The sequence below is a fragment of the Procambarus clarkii genome, chromosome 24, assembly GCF_040958095.1.
Source record: "Procambarus clarkii isolate CNS0578487 chromosome 24, FALCON_Pclarkii_2.0, whole genome shotgun sequence".
Classification (NCBI taxonomy): domain Eukaryota; kingdom Metazoa; phylum Arthropoda; class Malacostraca; order Decapoda; family Cambaridae; genus Procambarus; species Procambarus clarkii.
The window spans coordinates 39679403-39696487 of record NC_091173.1 but is presented as its reverse complement, the minus strand read 5'-3'; the positions used below and the strand labels follow the sequence as shown (position 1 = coordinate 39696487).

General features: G+C 58.8%; 2 protein-coding genes and 2 long non-coding RNA genes across 4 annotated transcripts in view; all 4 read left to right on the top strand.

Moving 5' to 3' along the window:
• Positions 1-441: 441 nt before the first annotated feature.
• On the top strand, positions 442-924 carry LOC138368129 (uncharacterized). Its single transcript, XR_011229496.1, has 2 exons — positions 442-609; positions 640-924. It is a non-coding gene; the product is annotated as an uncharacterized lncRNA (long non-coding RNA).
• Positions 925-940: 16 nt separating this feature from the next.
• Positions 941-12690, top strand: LOC138368035 (aggrecan core protein-like). Its single transcript, XM_069330331.1, has 13 exons — positions 941-1020; positions 1816-1885; positions 2225-2374; positions 3214-3345; positions 4276-4425; positions 4834-4965; positions 5686-5835; positions 6765-6896; positions 8067-8216; positions 9146-9277; positions 10766-10897; positions 11828-11977; positions 12532-12690. Exons 1-13 carry the CDS (start codon positions 941-943, stop codon positions 12688-12690), a joined length of 1719 nt encoding a protein of 572 aa, XP_069186432.1.
• A 507-nt stretch (positions 12691-13197) lies between these two features.
• LOC138368128 (uncharacterized) lies at positions 13198-13668 on the top strand. The gene is made up of 2 exons (XR_011229495.1): positions 13198-13353; positions 13384-13668. It is a non-coding gene; the product is annotated as an uncharacterized lncRNA (long non-coding RNA).
• Positions 13669-13684: 16 nt separating this feature from the next.
• The window catches only part of LOC138368033 (fap1 adhesin-like), a 51350-nt gene continuing 47949 nt past the window's right edge, over positions 13685-17085 (top strand). The window contains exons 1-5 of the mRNA XM_069330330.1: positions 13685-13764; positions 14560-14629; positions 14969-15118; positions 15988-16179; positions 16618-16809. Of these exons, the coding sequence (XP_069186431.1) occupies positions 13685-13764; positions 14560-14629; positions 14969-15118; positions 15988-16179; positions 16618-16809 (684 nt within the window). The remainder of the gene's footprint in view (positions 13765-14559; positions 14630-14968; positions 15119-15987; positions 16180-16617; positions 16810-17085) is intronic.

Below are 17085 nucleotides of genomic sequence, written 5' to 3'. Positions count from 1 at the left end.
TCCCGGCGAGTCCCCCTCCCAGCGAGTCCCCCTCCCAGCGAGTCCCCCTCCCAGCGAGTCCCCCTCCCGGCGAGTCTCCCTCCCGGCGAGTCCCCCTCCCAGCGGGCTTCCCGACCGGCGGGCTTCCCGACCGGCGGGCTTCCCGACCGGCGGGCTTCCCGGCCGGCGGGCGTCCCGACCGGCGGGCTTCCCGACCGGCGGGCTTCCCGACCGGCGGGCGTCCCGACCGGCGGGCGTCCCGGCCGGCGGGCTTCCCGACCGGCGGGCGTCCCGACCGGCGGGTTTCCCGACCGGCGGGCGTCCCGGCCGGCGGGCGTCCCGACCGGCGAGGGGAACTCGCTGGGAGGGGAACTCGCCGGGAGGGGAACTCGCTGGGAGGGGAACTCGCCGGGAGGGGAACTCGCCGGGAGGGGAACTCGCTGGGAGGGGGACTCGCCGGGAGGGGGTCTCGCCGGGAGGGGGTCTCGCCGGACGGGTCGCTCACCGGTCGGGTCGCTCACCGGTCGGGACGTATTTGATCTGAAGTCCGTGACCAGACCGACCACCAGTGGCGTCCGGTCTGGTCACTGGCGTCCGGTGATGAGCTCTATCACCGAGGAAGAACGTGAGGTGAGCTCCATCACAGTGGAAGTACCCCAGGTGAGCTCCATCACCGAGGAAGAACGTGAGGTGAGCTCCATCACCGTGGAAGTACCCCAGGTGAGCTCTATCACCGAGGAAGAACGTGAGGTGAAGGATGGAGAGGTGATGGAGCCCGAGGTGGGCTCCATCACCGAGGAAGTACAAGAGGTGGGCTCCATCACCGTGGAAGTACCTCAGGTGAGCTCCATCACCTAGGAAGAACGTAAGGTGAGCTCCATCACCGTGGAAGTACCCGAGGCGAGTTCCATCACAGAGTTTCAAAGTTTTGTTTCATTTTTTTTTGTATCAAAATATAACTATGGAGAGGAGATATGGGAGGCCCAGCGATCAAGAAACTTTGCTGGGTGACTGGTTTGTGTCCGGGGATGGTCACAGAGGGTCAGGTTCGAGCCCCATGCCACCCATTGGCGTGAAATAAGAAATAATCCTGATTTCCAATTGTCGGAAATCCGACACACAAGTTAACATACAACAGTTACCCCTTGAAGGCTTTAGAGAATGGGTGATTCCGTGACACTAGTATACTGGAATATATTTTGCTAGCCTTTCACTCCCCTAGAACATTAATTGATATTTGGCCCAGGCTGTGTGTTTCAGTGGTGCTAAAGGTGTCTCCCTCTCATAACACTAAAGTGCGGGGTCTTGTCCGTGATTCATAACAAACCACAGTGCCTAAATGCTCTCTACAGCATTGTTAATAATAGTTAAGTGTTTCAGGTCAGAGCTGGTGATGAGTGGAGCTGTGTTCGCGCCTCCGTCTACACGTGAAGCACCAGAATGCCACGAAGACCTTCCAACAAGCAACAAAACCAAAATTATGTAAAATATGAACACCGTGTAAATCACCGTGTAAATCATCGAGTAAATCACTGAGTGTCTCAACGATCCCGAACTGGCGGTTTCATCACCGTATGAAGTACGCTTGTTGGTGTTCTTCGTTCATCAACATAACAGCTTTACAGATGAATAGAAACTCAAAGACTTGGATTAAACTAAAGCCGATCGTGTCATCACGTGTAGCAGTAGCCGCCGTGTTCAGTTAGATTGTATCATGTCATCATGATACAATCATTGTATTGTATCATGATCAGACGTCATGATGCATGATACAGACATGATACATTGTATTCTATCATGTAGACGTCATGATTGTATCATATAATCATGATACAGATCCGAGGAAGTACCCGAGGTGGGCTCCATCACCGAGGAAGAACCCGAGGTGGGCTCCATCACCGAGGAAGTACCCGAGGTGGGCTCCATCACCGAGGAAGAACCCGAGGTGAGCTCCATCACCGAGGAAGAACCCGAGGTGGGCTCCATCACCGAGGAAGTACCCGAGGTGGGCTCCATCACCGAGGAAGAACCCGAGGTGAGCTCCATCACCGAGGAAGAAGCCGAGGTGGGCTCCATCACCGAGGAAGTACCCCAGGTGAGCTCCATCACCGAGGAAGAACGTGAGGTGAGCTCCATCACCGTGGAAGTACCCCAGGTGAGCTCCATCACCGAGGAAGAACGTGAGGGGAGCTCCATCACCGAGGAAGAACCCGAGGTGGGCTCCATCACCGAGGAAGTACCCCAGGTGAGCTCCATCACCGAGGAAGAACGTGAGGTGAGCTCCATCACCGAGGTAGAACGTGAGGTGATCTCCATCACCGTGGTAATACCCCAGGTGAGCTCCATCACCGTGGAAATACGCCAGGTGAGCTCCATCACCGAGGAAGAACGTGAGGTGAGCTCCATCACCGTGGAAGTACCCCAGGTGAGCTCCATCACCGAGGAAGAACGTGAGGTGAGCTCCATCACAGTGGAAGTACCCCAGGTGAGCTCCATCACCGAGGAAGAACGTGAGGTGAGCTCCATCACCGTGGAAGTACCCCAGGTGAGCTCTATCACCGAGGAAGAACGTGAGGTGAAGGATGGAGAGGTGATGGAGCCAGAGGTGGGCTCCATCACCGAGGAAGTACAAGAGGTGGGCTCCATCACCGTGGAAGTACCTCAGGTGAGCTCCATCACCTAGGAAGAACGTAAGGTGAGCTCCATCACCGTGGAAGTACCCGAGGCGAGTTCCATCACCGAGTTTCAAAGTTTTGTTTCATTTTTTTTGTATCAAAATATAACTATGGAGAGGAGATATGGGAGGCCCAGCGATCAAGAAACTTTGCTGGGTGACTGGTTTGTGTCCGGGGATGGTCACAGAGGGTCAGGTTCGAGCCCCATGCCACCCATTGGCGTGAAATAAGAAATAATCCTGATTTCCAATTGTCGGAAATCCGACACACAAGTTAACATACAACCGAGGAAGTACCCGAGGTGGGCTCCATCACCGAGGAAGTACCCGAGGTGTGCTCCATCACCGAGGAAGAACCCGAGATGTGCTCCATCGCCGAGGAAGAACCCGAGGTGAGCTCCATCACCGAGGAAGAACCCGAGGTGGGCTCCATCACCGAGGAAGTACCCGAGGTGGGCTCCATCACCGAGGAAGAACCCGAGGTGGGCTCCATCGCCGAGGAAGAACCCGAGGTGGGCTCCATCACCGAGGAAGTACCCGAGGTGAGCTCCATCACCGAGGAAGAACCCGAGGTGGTCTCCATCACCGAGGAAGAACCCGAGGTGGGCACCATCACCGAGCTAGAACCCGAGGTGAGCTCCATCACCGAGGAAGAACCCGAGGTGGGCTCCATCACCGAGGAAGAACCCGAGGTGGGCTCCATCACCGAGGAAGAACCCGAGGTGCGCTCCATCGCCGAGGAAGTACCCGAGGTGCGCTCCATCGCCGAGGAAGTACCCGAGGTGCGCTCCATCGCCGAGGAAGTACCCGAGGTGGGCTCCATCACCGAGGAAGTAGCCGAGGTGGGCTCCATCACCGAGGAAGTTCCCGAGGTGGGCTCCATCACCGAGGAAGTACCCGAGGTGGGCTCAATCACCGAGGAAGAACCCGAGGTGGGCTCCATCACCGAGGAAGAACCCGAGGTGGGCTCCATCACCGAGGAAGTACCCGAGGTGGGCTCCATCACCGAGGAAGTACCCGAGGTGGGCTCCATCACCGAGGAAGTACCCGAGGTGGGCTCCATCACCGAGGAAGTAGCCGAGGTGGGCTCCATCACCGAGGAAGTACCCGAGGTGGGCTCCATCACCGAGGAAGAACCCGAGGTGGGCTCCATCACCGAGGAAGAACCCGAGGTGAGCTCCATCACCGAGGAAGTACCCGAGGTGGGCTCCATCACCGAGGAAGTACCCGAGGTGGGCTCCATCACCGAGGAAGTACCCGAGGTGGGCTCCATCACCGAGGAAGAACCCGAGGTGGGCTCCATCACCGAGGAAGTACCCGAGGTGGGCTCCATCACCGAGGAAGAACCCGAGGTGGGCTCCATCACCGAGGAAGTACCCGAGGTGGGCTCCATCACCGAGGAAGAACCCGAGGTGAGCTCCATCACCGAGGAAGAAGCCGAGGTGGGCTCCATCACCGAGGAAGTACCCCAGGTGAGCTCCATCACCGAGGAAGAACGTGAGGTGAGCTCCATCGCCGTGGAAGTACCCCAGGTGAGCTCCATCACCGAGGAAGAACGTGAGGTGAGCTCCATCACCGAGGAAGAACCCGAGGTGGGCTCCATCACCGAGGAAGTACCCCAGGTGAGCTCCATCACCGAGGAAGAACGTGAGGTGAGCTCCATCACCGAGGTAGAACGTGAGGTGATCTCCATCACCGTGGTAATACCCCAGGTGAGCTCCATCACCGTGGAAATACGCCAGGTGAGCTCCATCACCGAGGAAGAACGCGAGGTGAGCTCCATCACCGTGGAAGTACCCCAGGTGAGCTCCATCACCGAGGAAGAACGCCAGGTGAGCTCCATCACCGAGGAAGAACGTGAGGTGAGCTCCATCACCGTGGAAGTACCCCAGGTGAGCTCCATCACCGAGGAAGAACGTGAGGTGAGCTCCATCACCGTGGAAGTACCCCAGGTGAGCTCCATCACCGAGGAAGAACGTGAGGTGAGCTCCATCACCGTGGAAGTACCCCAGGTGAGCTCCATCACCGAGGAAGAACGTGAGGTGACCTGCATCACCGAGGAAGTACCCGAGGTGGGCTCCATCACCGAGGAAGAACCCGAGGTGGGCTCCATCGCCGAGGAAGAACCCGAGGTGGGCTCCATCACCGAGGAAGTACCCGAGGTGAGCTCCATCACCGAGGAAGAACCCGAGGTGGTCTCCATCACCGAGGAAGAACCCGAGGTGGGCACCATCACCGAGCTAGAACCCGAGGTGAGCTCCATCACCGAGGAAGAACCCGAGGTGGGCTCCATCACCGAGGAAGAACCCGAGGTGGGCTCCATCACCGAGGAAGAACCCGAGGTGCGCTCCATCGCCGAGGAAGTACCCGAGGTGCGCTCCATCGCCGAGGAAGTACCCGAGGTGCGCTCCATCGCCGAGGAAGTACCCGAGGTGGGCTCCATCACCGAGGAAGTAGCCGAGGTGGGCTCCATCACCGAGGAAGTTCCCGAGGTGGGCTCCATCACCGAGGAAGTACCCGAGGTGGGCTCAATCACGGAGGAAGAACCCGAGGTGGGCTCCATCACCGAGGAAGTACCCGAGGTGGGCTCCATCACCGAGGAAGTACCCGAGGTGGGCTCCATCACCGAGGAAGTACCCGAGGTGGGCTCCATCACCGAGGAAGTAGCCGAGGTGGGCTCCATCACCGAGGAAGAACCCGAGGTGGGCTCCATCACCGAGGAAGAACCCGAGGTGAGCTCCATCACCGAGGAAGAACCCGAGGTGGGCTCCATCACCGAGGAAGTACCCGAGGTGGGCTCCATCACCGAGGAAGAACCCGAGGTGAGCTCCATCACCGAGGAAGAAGCCGAGGTGGGCTCCATCACCGAGGAAGTACCCCAGGTGAGCTCCATCACCGAGGAAGAACGTGAGGTGAGCTCCATCACCGTGGAAGTACCCCAGGTGAACTCCATCACCGAGGAAGAACGTGAGGTGAGCTCCATCACCGAGGAAGAACCCGAGGTTGGCTCCATCACCGAGGAAGTACCCCAGGTGACCTCCATCACCGAGGAAGAACGTGAGGTGAGCTCCATCACCGAGGTAGAACGTGAGGTGATCTCCATCACCGTGGTAATACCCCAGGTGAGCTCCATCACCGTGGAAATACGCCAGGTGAGCTCCATCACCGAGGAAGAACGTGAGGTGAGCTCCATCACCGTGGAAGTACCCCAGGTGAGCTCCATCACCGAGGAAGAACGTGAGGTGAGCTCCATCACAGTGGAAGTACCCCAGGTGAGCTCCATCACCGAGGAAGAACGTGAGGTGAGCTCCATCACCGTGGAAGTACCCCAGGTGAGCTCTATCACCGAGGAAGAACGTGAGGTGAAGGATGGAGAGGTGATGGAGCCCGAGGTGGGCTCCATCACCGAGGAAGTACAAGAGGTGGGCTCCATCACCGTGGAAGTACCTCAGGTGAGCTCCATCACCTAGGAAGAACGTAAGGTGAGCTCCATCACCGTGGAAGTACCCGAGGCGAGTTCCATCACCGAGTTTCAAAGTTTTGTTTCATTTTTTTTGTATCAAAATATAACTATGGAGAGGAGATATGGGAGGCCCAGCGATCAAGAAACTTTGCTGGGTGACTGGTTTGTGTCCGGGGATGGTCACAGAGGGTCAGGTTCGAGCCCCATGCCACCCATTGGCGTGAAATAAGAAATAATCCTGATTTCCAATTGTCGGAAATCCGACACACAAGTTAACATACAACCGAGGAAGTACCCGAGGTGGGCTCCATCACCGAGGAAGTACCCGAGGTGTGCTCCATCACCGAGGAAGAACCCGAGGTGTGCTCCATCGCCGAGGAAGAACCCGAGGTGGGCTCCATCACCGAGGAAGTAGCCGAGGTGGGCTCCATCACCGAGGAAGAACCCGAGGTGAGCTCCATCACCGAGGAAGAACCCGAGGTGAGCTCCATCACCGAGGAAGAACCCGAGGTGGGCTCCATCACCGAGGAAGTACCCGAGGTGGGCTCCATCACCGAGGAAGAACCCGAGGTGGGCTCCATCGCCGAGGAAGAACCCGAGGTGGGCTCCATCACCGAGGAAGTACCCGAGGTGAGCTCCATCACCGAGGAAGAACCCGAGGTGGTCTCCATCACCGAGGAAGAACCCGAGGTGGGCACCATCACCGAGCTAGAACCCGAGGTGAGCTCCATCACCGAGGAAGAACCCGAGGTGGGCTCCATCACCGAGGAAGAACCCGAGGTGGGCTCCATCACCGAGGAAGAACCCGAGGTGCGCTCCATCGCCGAGGAAGTACCCGAGGTGCGCTCCATCGCCGAGGAAGTACCCGAGGTGCGCTCCATCGCCGAGGAAGTACCCGAGGTGGGCTCCATCACCGAGGAAGTAGCCGAGGTGGGCTCCATCACCGAGGAAGTTCCCGAGGTGGGCTCCATCACCGAGGAAGTACCCGAGGTGGGCTCAATCACCGAGGAAGAACCCGAGGTGGGCTCCATCACCGAGGAAGAACCCGAGGTGGGCTCCATCACCGAGGAAGTACCCGAGGTGGGCTCCATCACCGAGGAAGTACCCGAGGTGGGCTCCATCACCGAGGAAGTACCCGAGGTGGGCTCCATCACCGAGGAAGTAGCCGAGGTGGGCTCCATCACCGAGGAAGTACCCGAGGTGGGCTCCATCACCGAGGAAGAACCCGAGGTGGGCTCCATCACCGAGGAAGTACCCGAGGTGAGCTCCATCACCGAGGAAGTACCCGAGGTGGGCTCCATCACCGAGGAAGTACCCGAGGTGGGCTCCATCACCGAGGAAGTACCCGAGGTGGGCTCCATCACCGAGGAAGAACCCGAGGTGGGCTCCATCACCGAGGAAGTACCCGAGGTGGGCTCCATCACCGAGGAAGAACCCGAGGTGGGCTCCATCACCGAGGAAGTACCCGAGGTGGGCTCCATCACCGAGGAAGAACCCGAGGTGAGCTCCATCACCGAGGAAGAAGCCGAGGTGGGCTCCATCACCGAGGAAGTACCCCAGGTGAGCTCCATCACCGAGGAAGAACGTGAGGTGAGCTCCATCACCGTGGAAGTACCCCAGGTGAGCTCCATCACCGAGGAAGAACGTGAGGTGAGCTCCATCACCGAGGAAGAACCCGAGGTGGGCTCCATCACCGAGGAAGTACCCGAGGTGGGCTCCATCACCGAGGAAGAACCCGAGGTGAGCTCCATCACCGAGGAAGAAGCCGAGGTGGGCTCCATCACCGAGGAAGTACCCCAGGTGAGCTCCATCACCGAGGAAGAACGTGAGGTGAGCTCCATCACCGTGGAAGTACCCCAGGTGAACTCCATCACCGAGGAAGAACGTGAGGTGAGCTCCATCACCGAGGAAGAACCCGAGGTTGGCTCCATCACCGAGGAAGTACCCCAGGTGACCTCCATCACCGAGGAAGAACGTGAGGTGAGCTCCATCACCGAGGTAGAACGTGAGGTGATCTCCATCACCGTGGTAATACCCCAGGTGAGCTCCATCACCGTGGAAATACGCCAGGTGAGCTCCATCACCGAGGAAGAACGTGAGGTGAGCTCCATCACCGTGGAAGTACCCCAGGTGAGCTCCATCACCGAGGAAGAACGTGAGGTGAGCTCCATCACAGTGGAAGTACCCCAGGTGAGCTCCATCACCGAGGAAGAACGTGAGGTGAGCTCCATCACCGTGGAAGTACCCCAGGTGAGCTCTATCACCGAGGAAGAACGTGAGGTGAAGGATGGAGAGGTGATGGAGCCCGAGGTGGGCTCCATCACCGAGGAAGTACAAGAGGTGGGCTCCATCACCGTGGAAGTACCTCAGGTGAGCTCCATCACCTAGGAAGAACGTAAGGTGAGCTCCATCACCGTGGAAGTACCCGAGGCGAGTTCCATCACCGAGTTTCAAAGTTTTGTTTCATTTTTTTTGTATCAAAATATAACTATGGAGAGGAGATATGGGAGGCCCAGCGATCAAGAAACTTTGCTGGGTGACTGGTTTGTGTCCGGGGATAGTCACAGAGGGTCAGGTTCGAGCCCCATGCCACCCATTGGCGTGAAATAAGAAATAATCCTGATTTCCAATTGTCGGAAATCCGACACACAAGTTAACATACAACCGAGGAAGTACCCGAGGTGGGCTCCATCACCGAGGAAGTACCCGAGGTGTGCTCCATCACCGAGGAAGAACCCGAGGTGTGCTCCATCGCCGAGGAAGAACCCGAGGTGGGCTCCATCACCGAGGAAGTAGCCGAGGTGGGCTCCATCACCGAGGAAGAACCCGAGGTGAGCTCCATCACCGAGGAAGAACCCGAGGTGAGCTCCATCACCGAGGAAGAACCCGAGGTGGGCTCCATCACCGAGGAAGTACCCGAGGTGGGCTCCATCACCGAGGAAGAACCCGAGGTGGGCTCCATCGCCGAGGAAGAACCCGAGGTGGGCTCCATCACCGAGGAAGTACCCGAGGTGAGCTCCATCACCGAGGAAGAACCCGAGGTGGTCTCCATCACCGAGGAAGAACCCGAGGTGGGCACCATCACCGAGCTAGAACCCGAGGTGAGCTCCATCACCGAGGAAGAACCCGAGGTGGGCTCCATCACCGAGGAAGAACCCGAGGTGGGCTCCATCACCGAGGAAGAACCCGAGGTGCGCTCCATCGCCGAGGAAGTACCCGAGGTGCGCTCCATCGCCGAGGAAGTACCCGAGGTGCGCTCCATCGCCGAGGAAGTACCCGAGGTGGGCTCCATCACCGAGGAAGTAGCCGAGGTGGGCTCCATCACCGAGGAAGTTCCCGAGGTGGGCTCCATCACCGAGGAAGTACCCGAGGTGGGCTCAATCACCGAGGAAGAACCCGAGGTGGGCTCCATCACCGAGGAAGAACCCGAGGTGGGCTCCATCACCGAGGAAGTACCCGAGGTGGGCTCCATCACCGAGGAAGTACCCGAGGTGGGCTCCATCACCGAGGAAGTACCCGAGGTGGGCTCCATCACCGAGGAAGTAGCCGAGGTGGGCTCCATCACCGAGGAAGTACCCGAGGTGGGCTCCATCACCGAGGAAGAACCCGAGGTGGGCTCCATCACCGAGGAAGTACCCGAGGTGAGCTCCATCACCGAGGAAGTACCCGAGGTGGGCTCCATCACCGAGGAAGTACCCGAGGTGGGCTCCATCACCGAGGAAGTACCCGAGGTGGGCTCCATCACCGAGGAAGAACCCGAGGTGGGCTCCATCACCGAGGAAGTACCCGAGGTGGGCTCCATCACCGAGGAAGAACCCGAGGTGGGCTCCATCACCGAGGAAGTACCCGAGGTGGGCTCCATCACCGAGGAAGAACCCGAGGTGAGCTCCATCACCGAGGAAAAAGCCGAGGTGGGCTCCATCACCGAGGAAGTACCCCAGGTGAGCTCCATCACCGAGGAAGAACGTGAGGTGAGCTCCATCACCGTGGAAGTACCCCAGGTGAGCTCCATCACCGAGGAAGAACGTGAGGTGAGCTCCATCACCGAGGAAGAACCCGAGGTGGGCTCCATCACCGAGGAAGTACCCCAGGTGAGCTCCATCACCGAGGAAGAACGTGAGGTGAGCTCCATCACCGAGGTAGAACGTGAGGTGATCTCCATCACCGTGGTAATACCCCAGGTGAGCTCCATCACCGTGGAAATACGCCAGGTGAGCTCCATCACCGAGGAAGAACGCGAGGCTAGCTCCATCACCGTGGAAGTACCCCAGGTGAACTCCATCACCGAGGAAGAACGCCAGGTGAGCTCCATCACCGAGGAAGAACGTGAGGTGAGCTCCATCACCGTGGAAGTACCCCAGGTGAGCTCCATCACCGAGGAAGAACGTGAGGTGAGCTCCATCACCGTGGAAGTACCTCAGGTGAGCTCCATCACCGAGGAAGAACGTGAGGTGAGCTCCATCACCGTGGAAGTACCCCAGGTGAGCTCCATCACCGAGGAAGAACGTGAGGTGACCTGCATCACCGAGGAAGTACCCGAGGTGGGCTCCATCACCGAGGAAGAACCCGAGGTGGGCTCCATCGCCGAGGAAGAACCCGAGGTGGGCTCCATCACCGAGGAAGTACCCGAGGTGAGCTCCATCACCGAGGAAGAACCCGAGGTGGTCTCCATCACCGAGGAAGAACCCGAGGTGGGCACCATCACCGAGCTAGAACCCGAGGTGAGCTCCATCACCGAGGAAGAACCCGAGGTGGGCTCCATCACCGAGGAAGAACCCGAGGTGGGCTCCATCACCGAGGAAGAACCCGAGGTGCGCTCCATCGCCGAGGAAGTACCCGAGGTGCGCTCCATCGCCGAGGAAGTACCCGAGGTGCGCTCCATCGCCGAGGAAGTACCCGAGGTGGGCTCCATCACCGAGGAAGTAGCCGAGGTGGGCTCCATCACCGAGGAAGTTCCCGAGGTGGGCTCCATCACCTAGGAAGTACCCGAGGTGGGCTCAATCACGGAGGAAGAACCCGAGGTGGGCTCCATCACCGAGGAAGAACCCGAGGTGGGCTCCATCACCGAGGAAGTACCCGAGGTGGGCTCCATCACCGAGGAAGTACCCGAGGTGGGCTCCATCACCGAGGAAGTACCCGAGGTGGGCTCCATCACCGAGGAAGTAGCCGAGGTGGGCTCCATCACCGAGGAAGTACCCGAGGTGGGCTCCATCACCGAGGAAGAACCCGAGGTGGGCTCCATCACCGAGGAAGAACCCGAGGTGAGCTCCATCACCGAGGAAGTACCCGAGGTGGGCTCCATCACCGAGGAAGTACCCGAGGTGGGCTCCATCACCGAGGAAGTACCCGAGGTGGGCTCCATCACCGAGGAAGAACCCGAGGTGGGCTCCATCACCGAGGAAGTACCCGAGGTGGGCTCCATCACCGAGGAAGAACCCGAGGTGGGCTCCATCACCGAGGAAGTACCCGAGGTGGGCTCCATCACCGAGGAAGAACCCGAGGTGAGCTCCATCACCGAGGAAGAAGCCGAGGTGGGCTCCATCACCGAGGAAGTACCCCAGGTGAGCTCCATCACCGAGGAAGAACGTGTGGTGAGCTCCATCACCGTGGAAGTACCCCAGGTGAGCTCCATCACCGAGGAAGAACGTGAGGTGAGCTCCATCACCGAGGAAGAACCCGAGGTGGGCTCCATCACCGAGGAAGTACCCCAGGTGAGCTCCATCACCGAGGATGAACGTGAGGTGAGCTCCATCACCGAGGTAGAACGTGAGGTGATCTCCATCACCGTGGTAATACCCCAGGTGAGCTCCATCACCGTGGAAATACGCCAGGTGAGCTCCATCACCGAGGAAGAACGCGAGGTGAGCTCCATCACCGTGGAAGTACCCCAGGTGAGCTCCATCACCGAGGAAGAACGCCAGGTGAGCTCCATCACCGAGGAAGAACGTGAGGTGAGCTCCATCACCGTGGAAGTACCCCAGGTGAGCTCCATCACCGAGGAAGAACGTGAGGTGAGCTCCATCACCGTGGAAGTACCCCAGGTGAGCTCCATCACCGAGGAAGAACGTGAGGTGAGCTCCATCACCGTGGAAGTACCCCAGGTGAGCTCCATCACCGAGGAAGAACGTGAGGTGAGCTCCATCACCGTGGAAGTACCCCAGGTGAGCTCCATCACCGAGGAAGAACGTGAGGTGACCTGCATCACCGAGGAAGTACCCGAGGTGAGCTTCATCACCGAGGAAGTACCCGGGGTGACCTGCATCACCGAGGAAGTACCTGAGGTGAGCTTCATCACCGAGGAAGTACCCGGGGTGACCTGCATCACCGAGGAAGTACCTGAGGTGAGCTTCATCACCGAGGAAGTACCCGAGGTGAGCTTCATCACTGAGGAAGTACCTCAGGTGAAGTACTCCAGGTGAGCTCCATCCCCGAGGAAGAACCTGAGGTGAGCTCCATCACCGAGGAAGTACCCGAGGTGAGCTCCATCACCGAGGAAGTACCTGAGGTGAGCTCCATCACCGTGGAAGTACCCCAGTTGAGCTCCATCACCGAGGAGACGACTACGACCTTGTAGTCCCCCTCCCGGCGAGTCACCCTCCCGGCGAGTCCCCCTCCCAGCGAGTCCCCCTCCCAGCGAGTCCCCCTCCCAGCGAGTCCCCCTCCCGGCGAGTCTCCCTCCCGGCGAGTCCCCCTCCCAGCGGGCTTCCCGACCGGCGGGCTTCCCGACCGGCGGGCTTCCCGACCGGCGGGCTTCCCGGCCGGCGGGCGTCCCGACCGGCGGGCTTCCCAACCGGCGGGCGTCCAGACCGGCGGGCTTCCCGACCGGCGGGCGTCCCGACCGGCGGGCGTCCCGGCTGGCGGGCTTCCCGACCGGCGGGCGTCCCGACCGGCGGGCGTCCCGGCCGGCGGGCGTCCCGACCGGCGAGGGGGACTCGCTGGGAGGGGAACTCGCCGGGAGGGGAACTCGCTGGGAGGGGAACTCGCTGGGAGGGGAACTCGCCGGGAGGGGAACTCGCTGGGAGGGGAACTCGCCGGGAGGGGAACTCGCCGGGAGGGGAACTCGCTGGGAGGGGGACTCGCCGGGAGGGGGTCTCGCCGGACGGGTCGCTCACCGGTCGGGTCGCTCACCGGTCGGGACGTATTTGATCTGAAGTCCGTGACCAGACCGACCACCAGTGGCGTCCGGTCTGGTCACTGGCGTCCGGTGATGAGCTCTATCACCGAGGAAGAACGTGAGGTGAGCTCCATCACAGTGGAAGTACCCCAGGTGAGCTCCATCACCGAGGAAGAACGTGAGGTGAGCTCCATCACCGTGGAAGTACCCCAGGTGAGCTCTATCACCGAGGAAGAACGTGAGGTGAAGGATGGAGAGGTGATGGAGCCCGAGGTGGGCTCCATCACCGAGGAAGTACAAGAGGTGGGCTCCATCACCGTGGAAGTACCTCAGGTGAGCTCCATCACCTAGGAAGAACGTAAGGTGAGCTCCATCACCGTGGAAGTACCCGAGGCGAGTTCCATCACAGAGTTTCAAAGTTTTGTTTCATTTTTTTTTGTATCAAAATATAACTATGGAGAGGAGATATGGGAGGCCCAGCGATCAAGAAACTTTGCTGGGTGACTGGTTTGTGTCCGGGGATGGTCACAGAGGGTCAGGTTCGAGCCCCATGCCACCCATTGGCGTGAAATAAGAAATAATCCTGATTTCCAATTGTCGGAAATCCGACACACAAGTTAACATACAACAGTTACCCCTTGAAGGCTTTAGAGAATGGGTGATTCCGTGACACTAGTATACTGGAATATATTTTGCTAGCCTTTCACTCCCCTAGAACATTAATTGATATTTGGCCCAGGCTGTGTGTTTCAGTGGTGCTAAAGGTGTCTCCCTCTCATAACACTAAAGTGCGGGGTCTTGTCCGTGATTCATAACAAACCACAGTGCCTAAATGCTCTCTACAGCATTGTTAATAATAGTTAAGTGTTTCAGGTCAGAGCTGGTGATGAGTGGAGCTGTGTTCGCGCCTCCGTCTACACGTGAAGCACCAGAATGCCACGAAGACCTTCCAACAAGCAACAAAACCAAAATTATGTAAAATATGAACACCGTGTAAATCACCGTGTAAATCATCGAGTAAATCACTGAGTGTCTCAACGATCCCGAACTGGCGGTTTCATCACCGTATGAAGTACGCTTGTTGGTGTTCTTCGTTCATCAACATAACAGCTTTACAGATGAATAGAAACTCAAAGACTTGGATTAAACTAAAGCCGATCGTGTCATCACGTGTAGCAGTAGCCGCCGTGTTCAGTTAGATTGTATCATGTCATCATGATACAATCATTGTATTGTATCATGATCAGACGTCATGATGCATGATACAGACATGATACATTGTATTCTATCATGTAGACGTCATGATTGTATCATATAATCATGATACAGATCCGAGGAAGTACCCGAGGTGGGCTCCATCACCGAGGAAGTACCCGAGGTGGGCTCCATCACCGAGGAAGTACCCGAGGTGGGCTCCATCACCGAGGAAGAACCCGAGGTGAGCTCCATCACCGAGGAAGAACCCGAGGTGGGCTCCATCACCGAGGAAGTACCCGAGGTGGGCTCCATCACCGAGGAAGAACCCGAGGTGAGCTCCATCACCGAGGAAGAAGCCGAGGTGGGCTCCATCACCGAGGAAGTACCCCAGGTGAGCTCCATCACCGAGGAAGAACGTGAGGTGAGCTCCATCACCGTGGAAGTACCCCAGGTGAGCTCCATCACCGAGGAAGAACGTGAGGTGAGCTCCATCACCGAGGAAGAACCCGAGGTGGGCTCCATCACCGAGGAAGTACCCCAGGTGAGCTCCATCACCGAGGAAGAACGTGAGGTGAGCTCCATCACCGAGGTAGAACGTGAGGTGATCTCCATCACCGTGGTAATACCCCAGGTGAGCTCCATCACCGTGGAAATACGCCAGGTGAGCTCCATCACCGAGGAAGAACGTGAGGTGAGCTCCATCACCGTGGAAGTACCCCAGGTGAGCTCCATCACCGAGGAAGAACGTGAGGTGAGCTCCATCACAGTGGAAGTACCCCAGGTGAGCTCCATCACCGAGGAAGAACGTGAGGTGAGCTCCATCACCGTGGAAGTACCCCAGGTGAGCTCTATCACCGAGGAAGAACGTGAGGTGAAGGATGGAGAGGTGATGGAGCCCGAGGTGGGCTCCATCACCGAGGAAGTACAAGAGGTGGGCTCCATCACCGTGGAAGTACCTCAGGTGAGCTCCATCACCTAGGAAGAACGTAAGGTGAGCTCCATCACCGTGGAAGTACCCGAGGCGAGTTCCATCACCGAGTTTCAAAGTTTTGTTTCATTTTTTTTGTATCAAAATATAACTATGGAGAGGAGATATGGGAGGCCCAGCGATCAAGAAACTTTGCTGGGTGACTGGTTTGTGTCCGGGGATGGTCACAGAGGGTCAGGTTCGAGCCCCATGCCACCCATTGGCGTGAAATAAGAAATAATCCTGATTTCCAATTGTCGGAAATCCGACACACAAGTTAACATACAACCGAGGAAGTACCCGAGGTGGGCTCCATCACCGAGGAAGTACCCGAGGTGTGCTCCATCACCGAGGAAGAACCCGAGGTGTGCTCCATCGCCGAGGAAGAACCCGAGGTGGGCTCCATCACCGAGGAAGTAGCCGAGGTGGGCTCCATCTCCGAGGAAGAACCCGAGGTGAGCTCCATCACCGAGGAAGAACCCGAGGTGAGCTCCATCACCGAGGAAGAACCCGAGGTGGGCTCCATCACCGAGGAAGTACCCGAGGTGGGCTCCATCACCGAGGAAGAACCCGAGGTGGGCTCCATCGCCGAGGAAGAACCCGAGGTGGGCTCCATCACCGAGGAAGTACCCGAGGTGAGCTCCATCACCGAGGAAGAACCTGAGGTGGTCTCCATCACCGAGGAAGAACCCGAGGTGGGCACCATCACCGAGCTAGAACCCGAGGTGAGCTCCATCACCGAGGAAGAACCCGAGGTGGGCTCCATCACCGAGGAAGAACCCGAGGTGGGCTCCATCACCGAGGAAGAACCCGAGGTGCGCTCCATCGCCGAGGAAGTACCCGAGGTGCGCTCCATCGCCGAGGAAGTACCCGAGGTGCGCTCCATCGCCGAGGAAGTACCCGAGGTGGGCTCCATCACCGAGGAAGTAGCCGAGGTGGGCTCCATCACCGAGGAAGTTCCCGAGGTGGGCTCCATCACCGAGGAAGTACCCGAGGTGTGCTCCATCACCGAGGAAGAACCCGAGGTGTGCTCCATCGCCGAGGAAGAACCCGAGGTGGGCTCCATCACCGAGGAAGTAGCCGAGGTGGGCTCCATCTCCGAGGAAGAACCCGAGGTGAGCTCCATCACCGAGGAAGAACCCGAGGTGGGCTCCATCACCGAGGAAGTACCCGAGGTGGGCTCCATCACCGAGGAAGAACCCGAGGTGGGCTCCATCGCCGAGGAAGAACCCGAGGTGGGCTCCATCACCGAGGAAGTACCCGAGGTGAGCTCCATCACCGAGGAAGAACCTGAGGTGGTCTCCATCACCGAGGAAGAACCCGAGGTGGGCACCATCACCGATCTAGAACCCGAGGTGAGCTCCATCACCGAGGAAGAACCCGAGGTGGGCTCCATCACCGAGGAAGAACCCGAGGTGGGCTCCATCACCGAGGAAGAACCCGAGGTGCGCTCCATCGCCGAGGAAGTACCCGAGGTGCGCTCCATCGCCGAGGAAGTACCCGAGGTGCGCTCCATCGCCGAGGAAGTACCCGAGGTGGGCTCCATCACCGAGGAAGTAGCCGAGGTGGGCTCCATCACCGAGGAAGTTCCCGAGGTGGGCTCCATCACCGAGGAAGTACCCGAGGTGGGCTCAATCACCGAGGAAGAACCCGAGGTGGGCTCCATCACCGAGGAAGAACCCGAGGTGGGC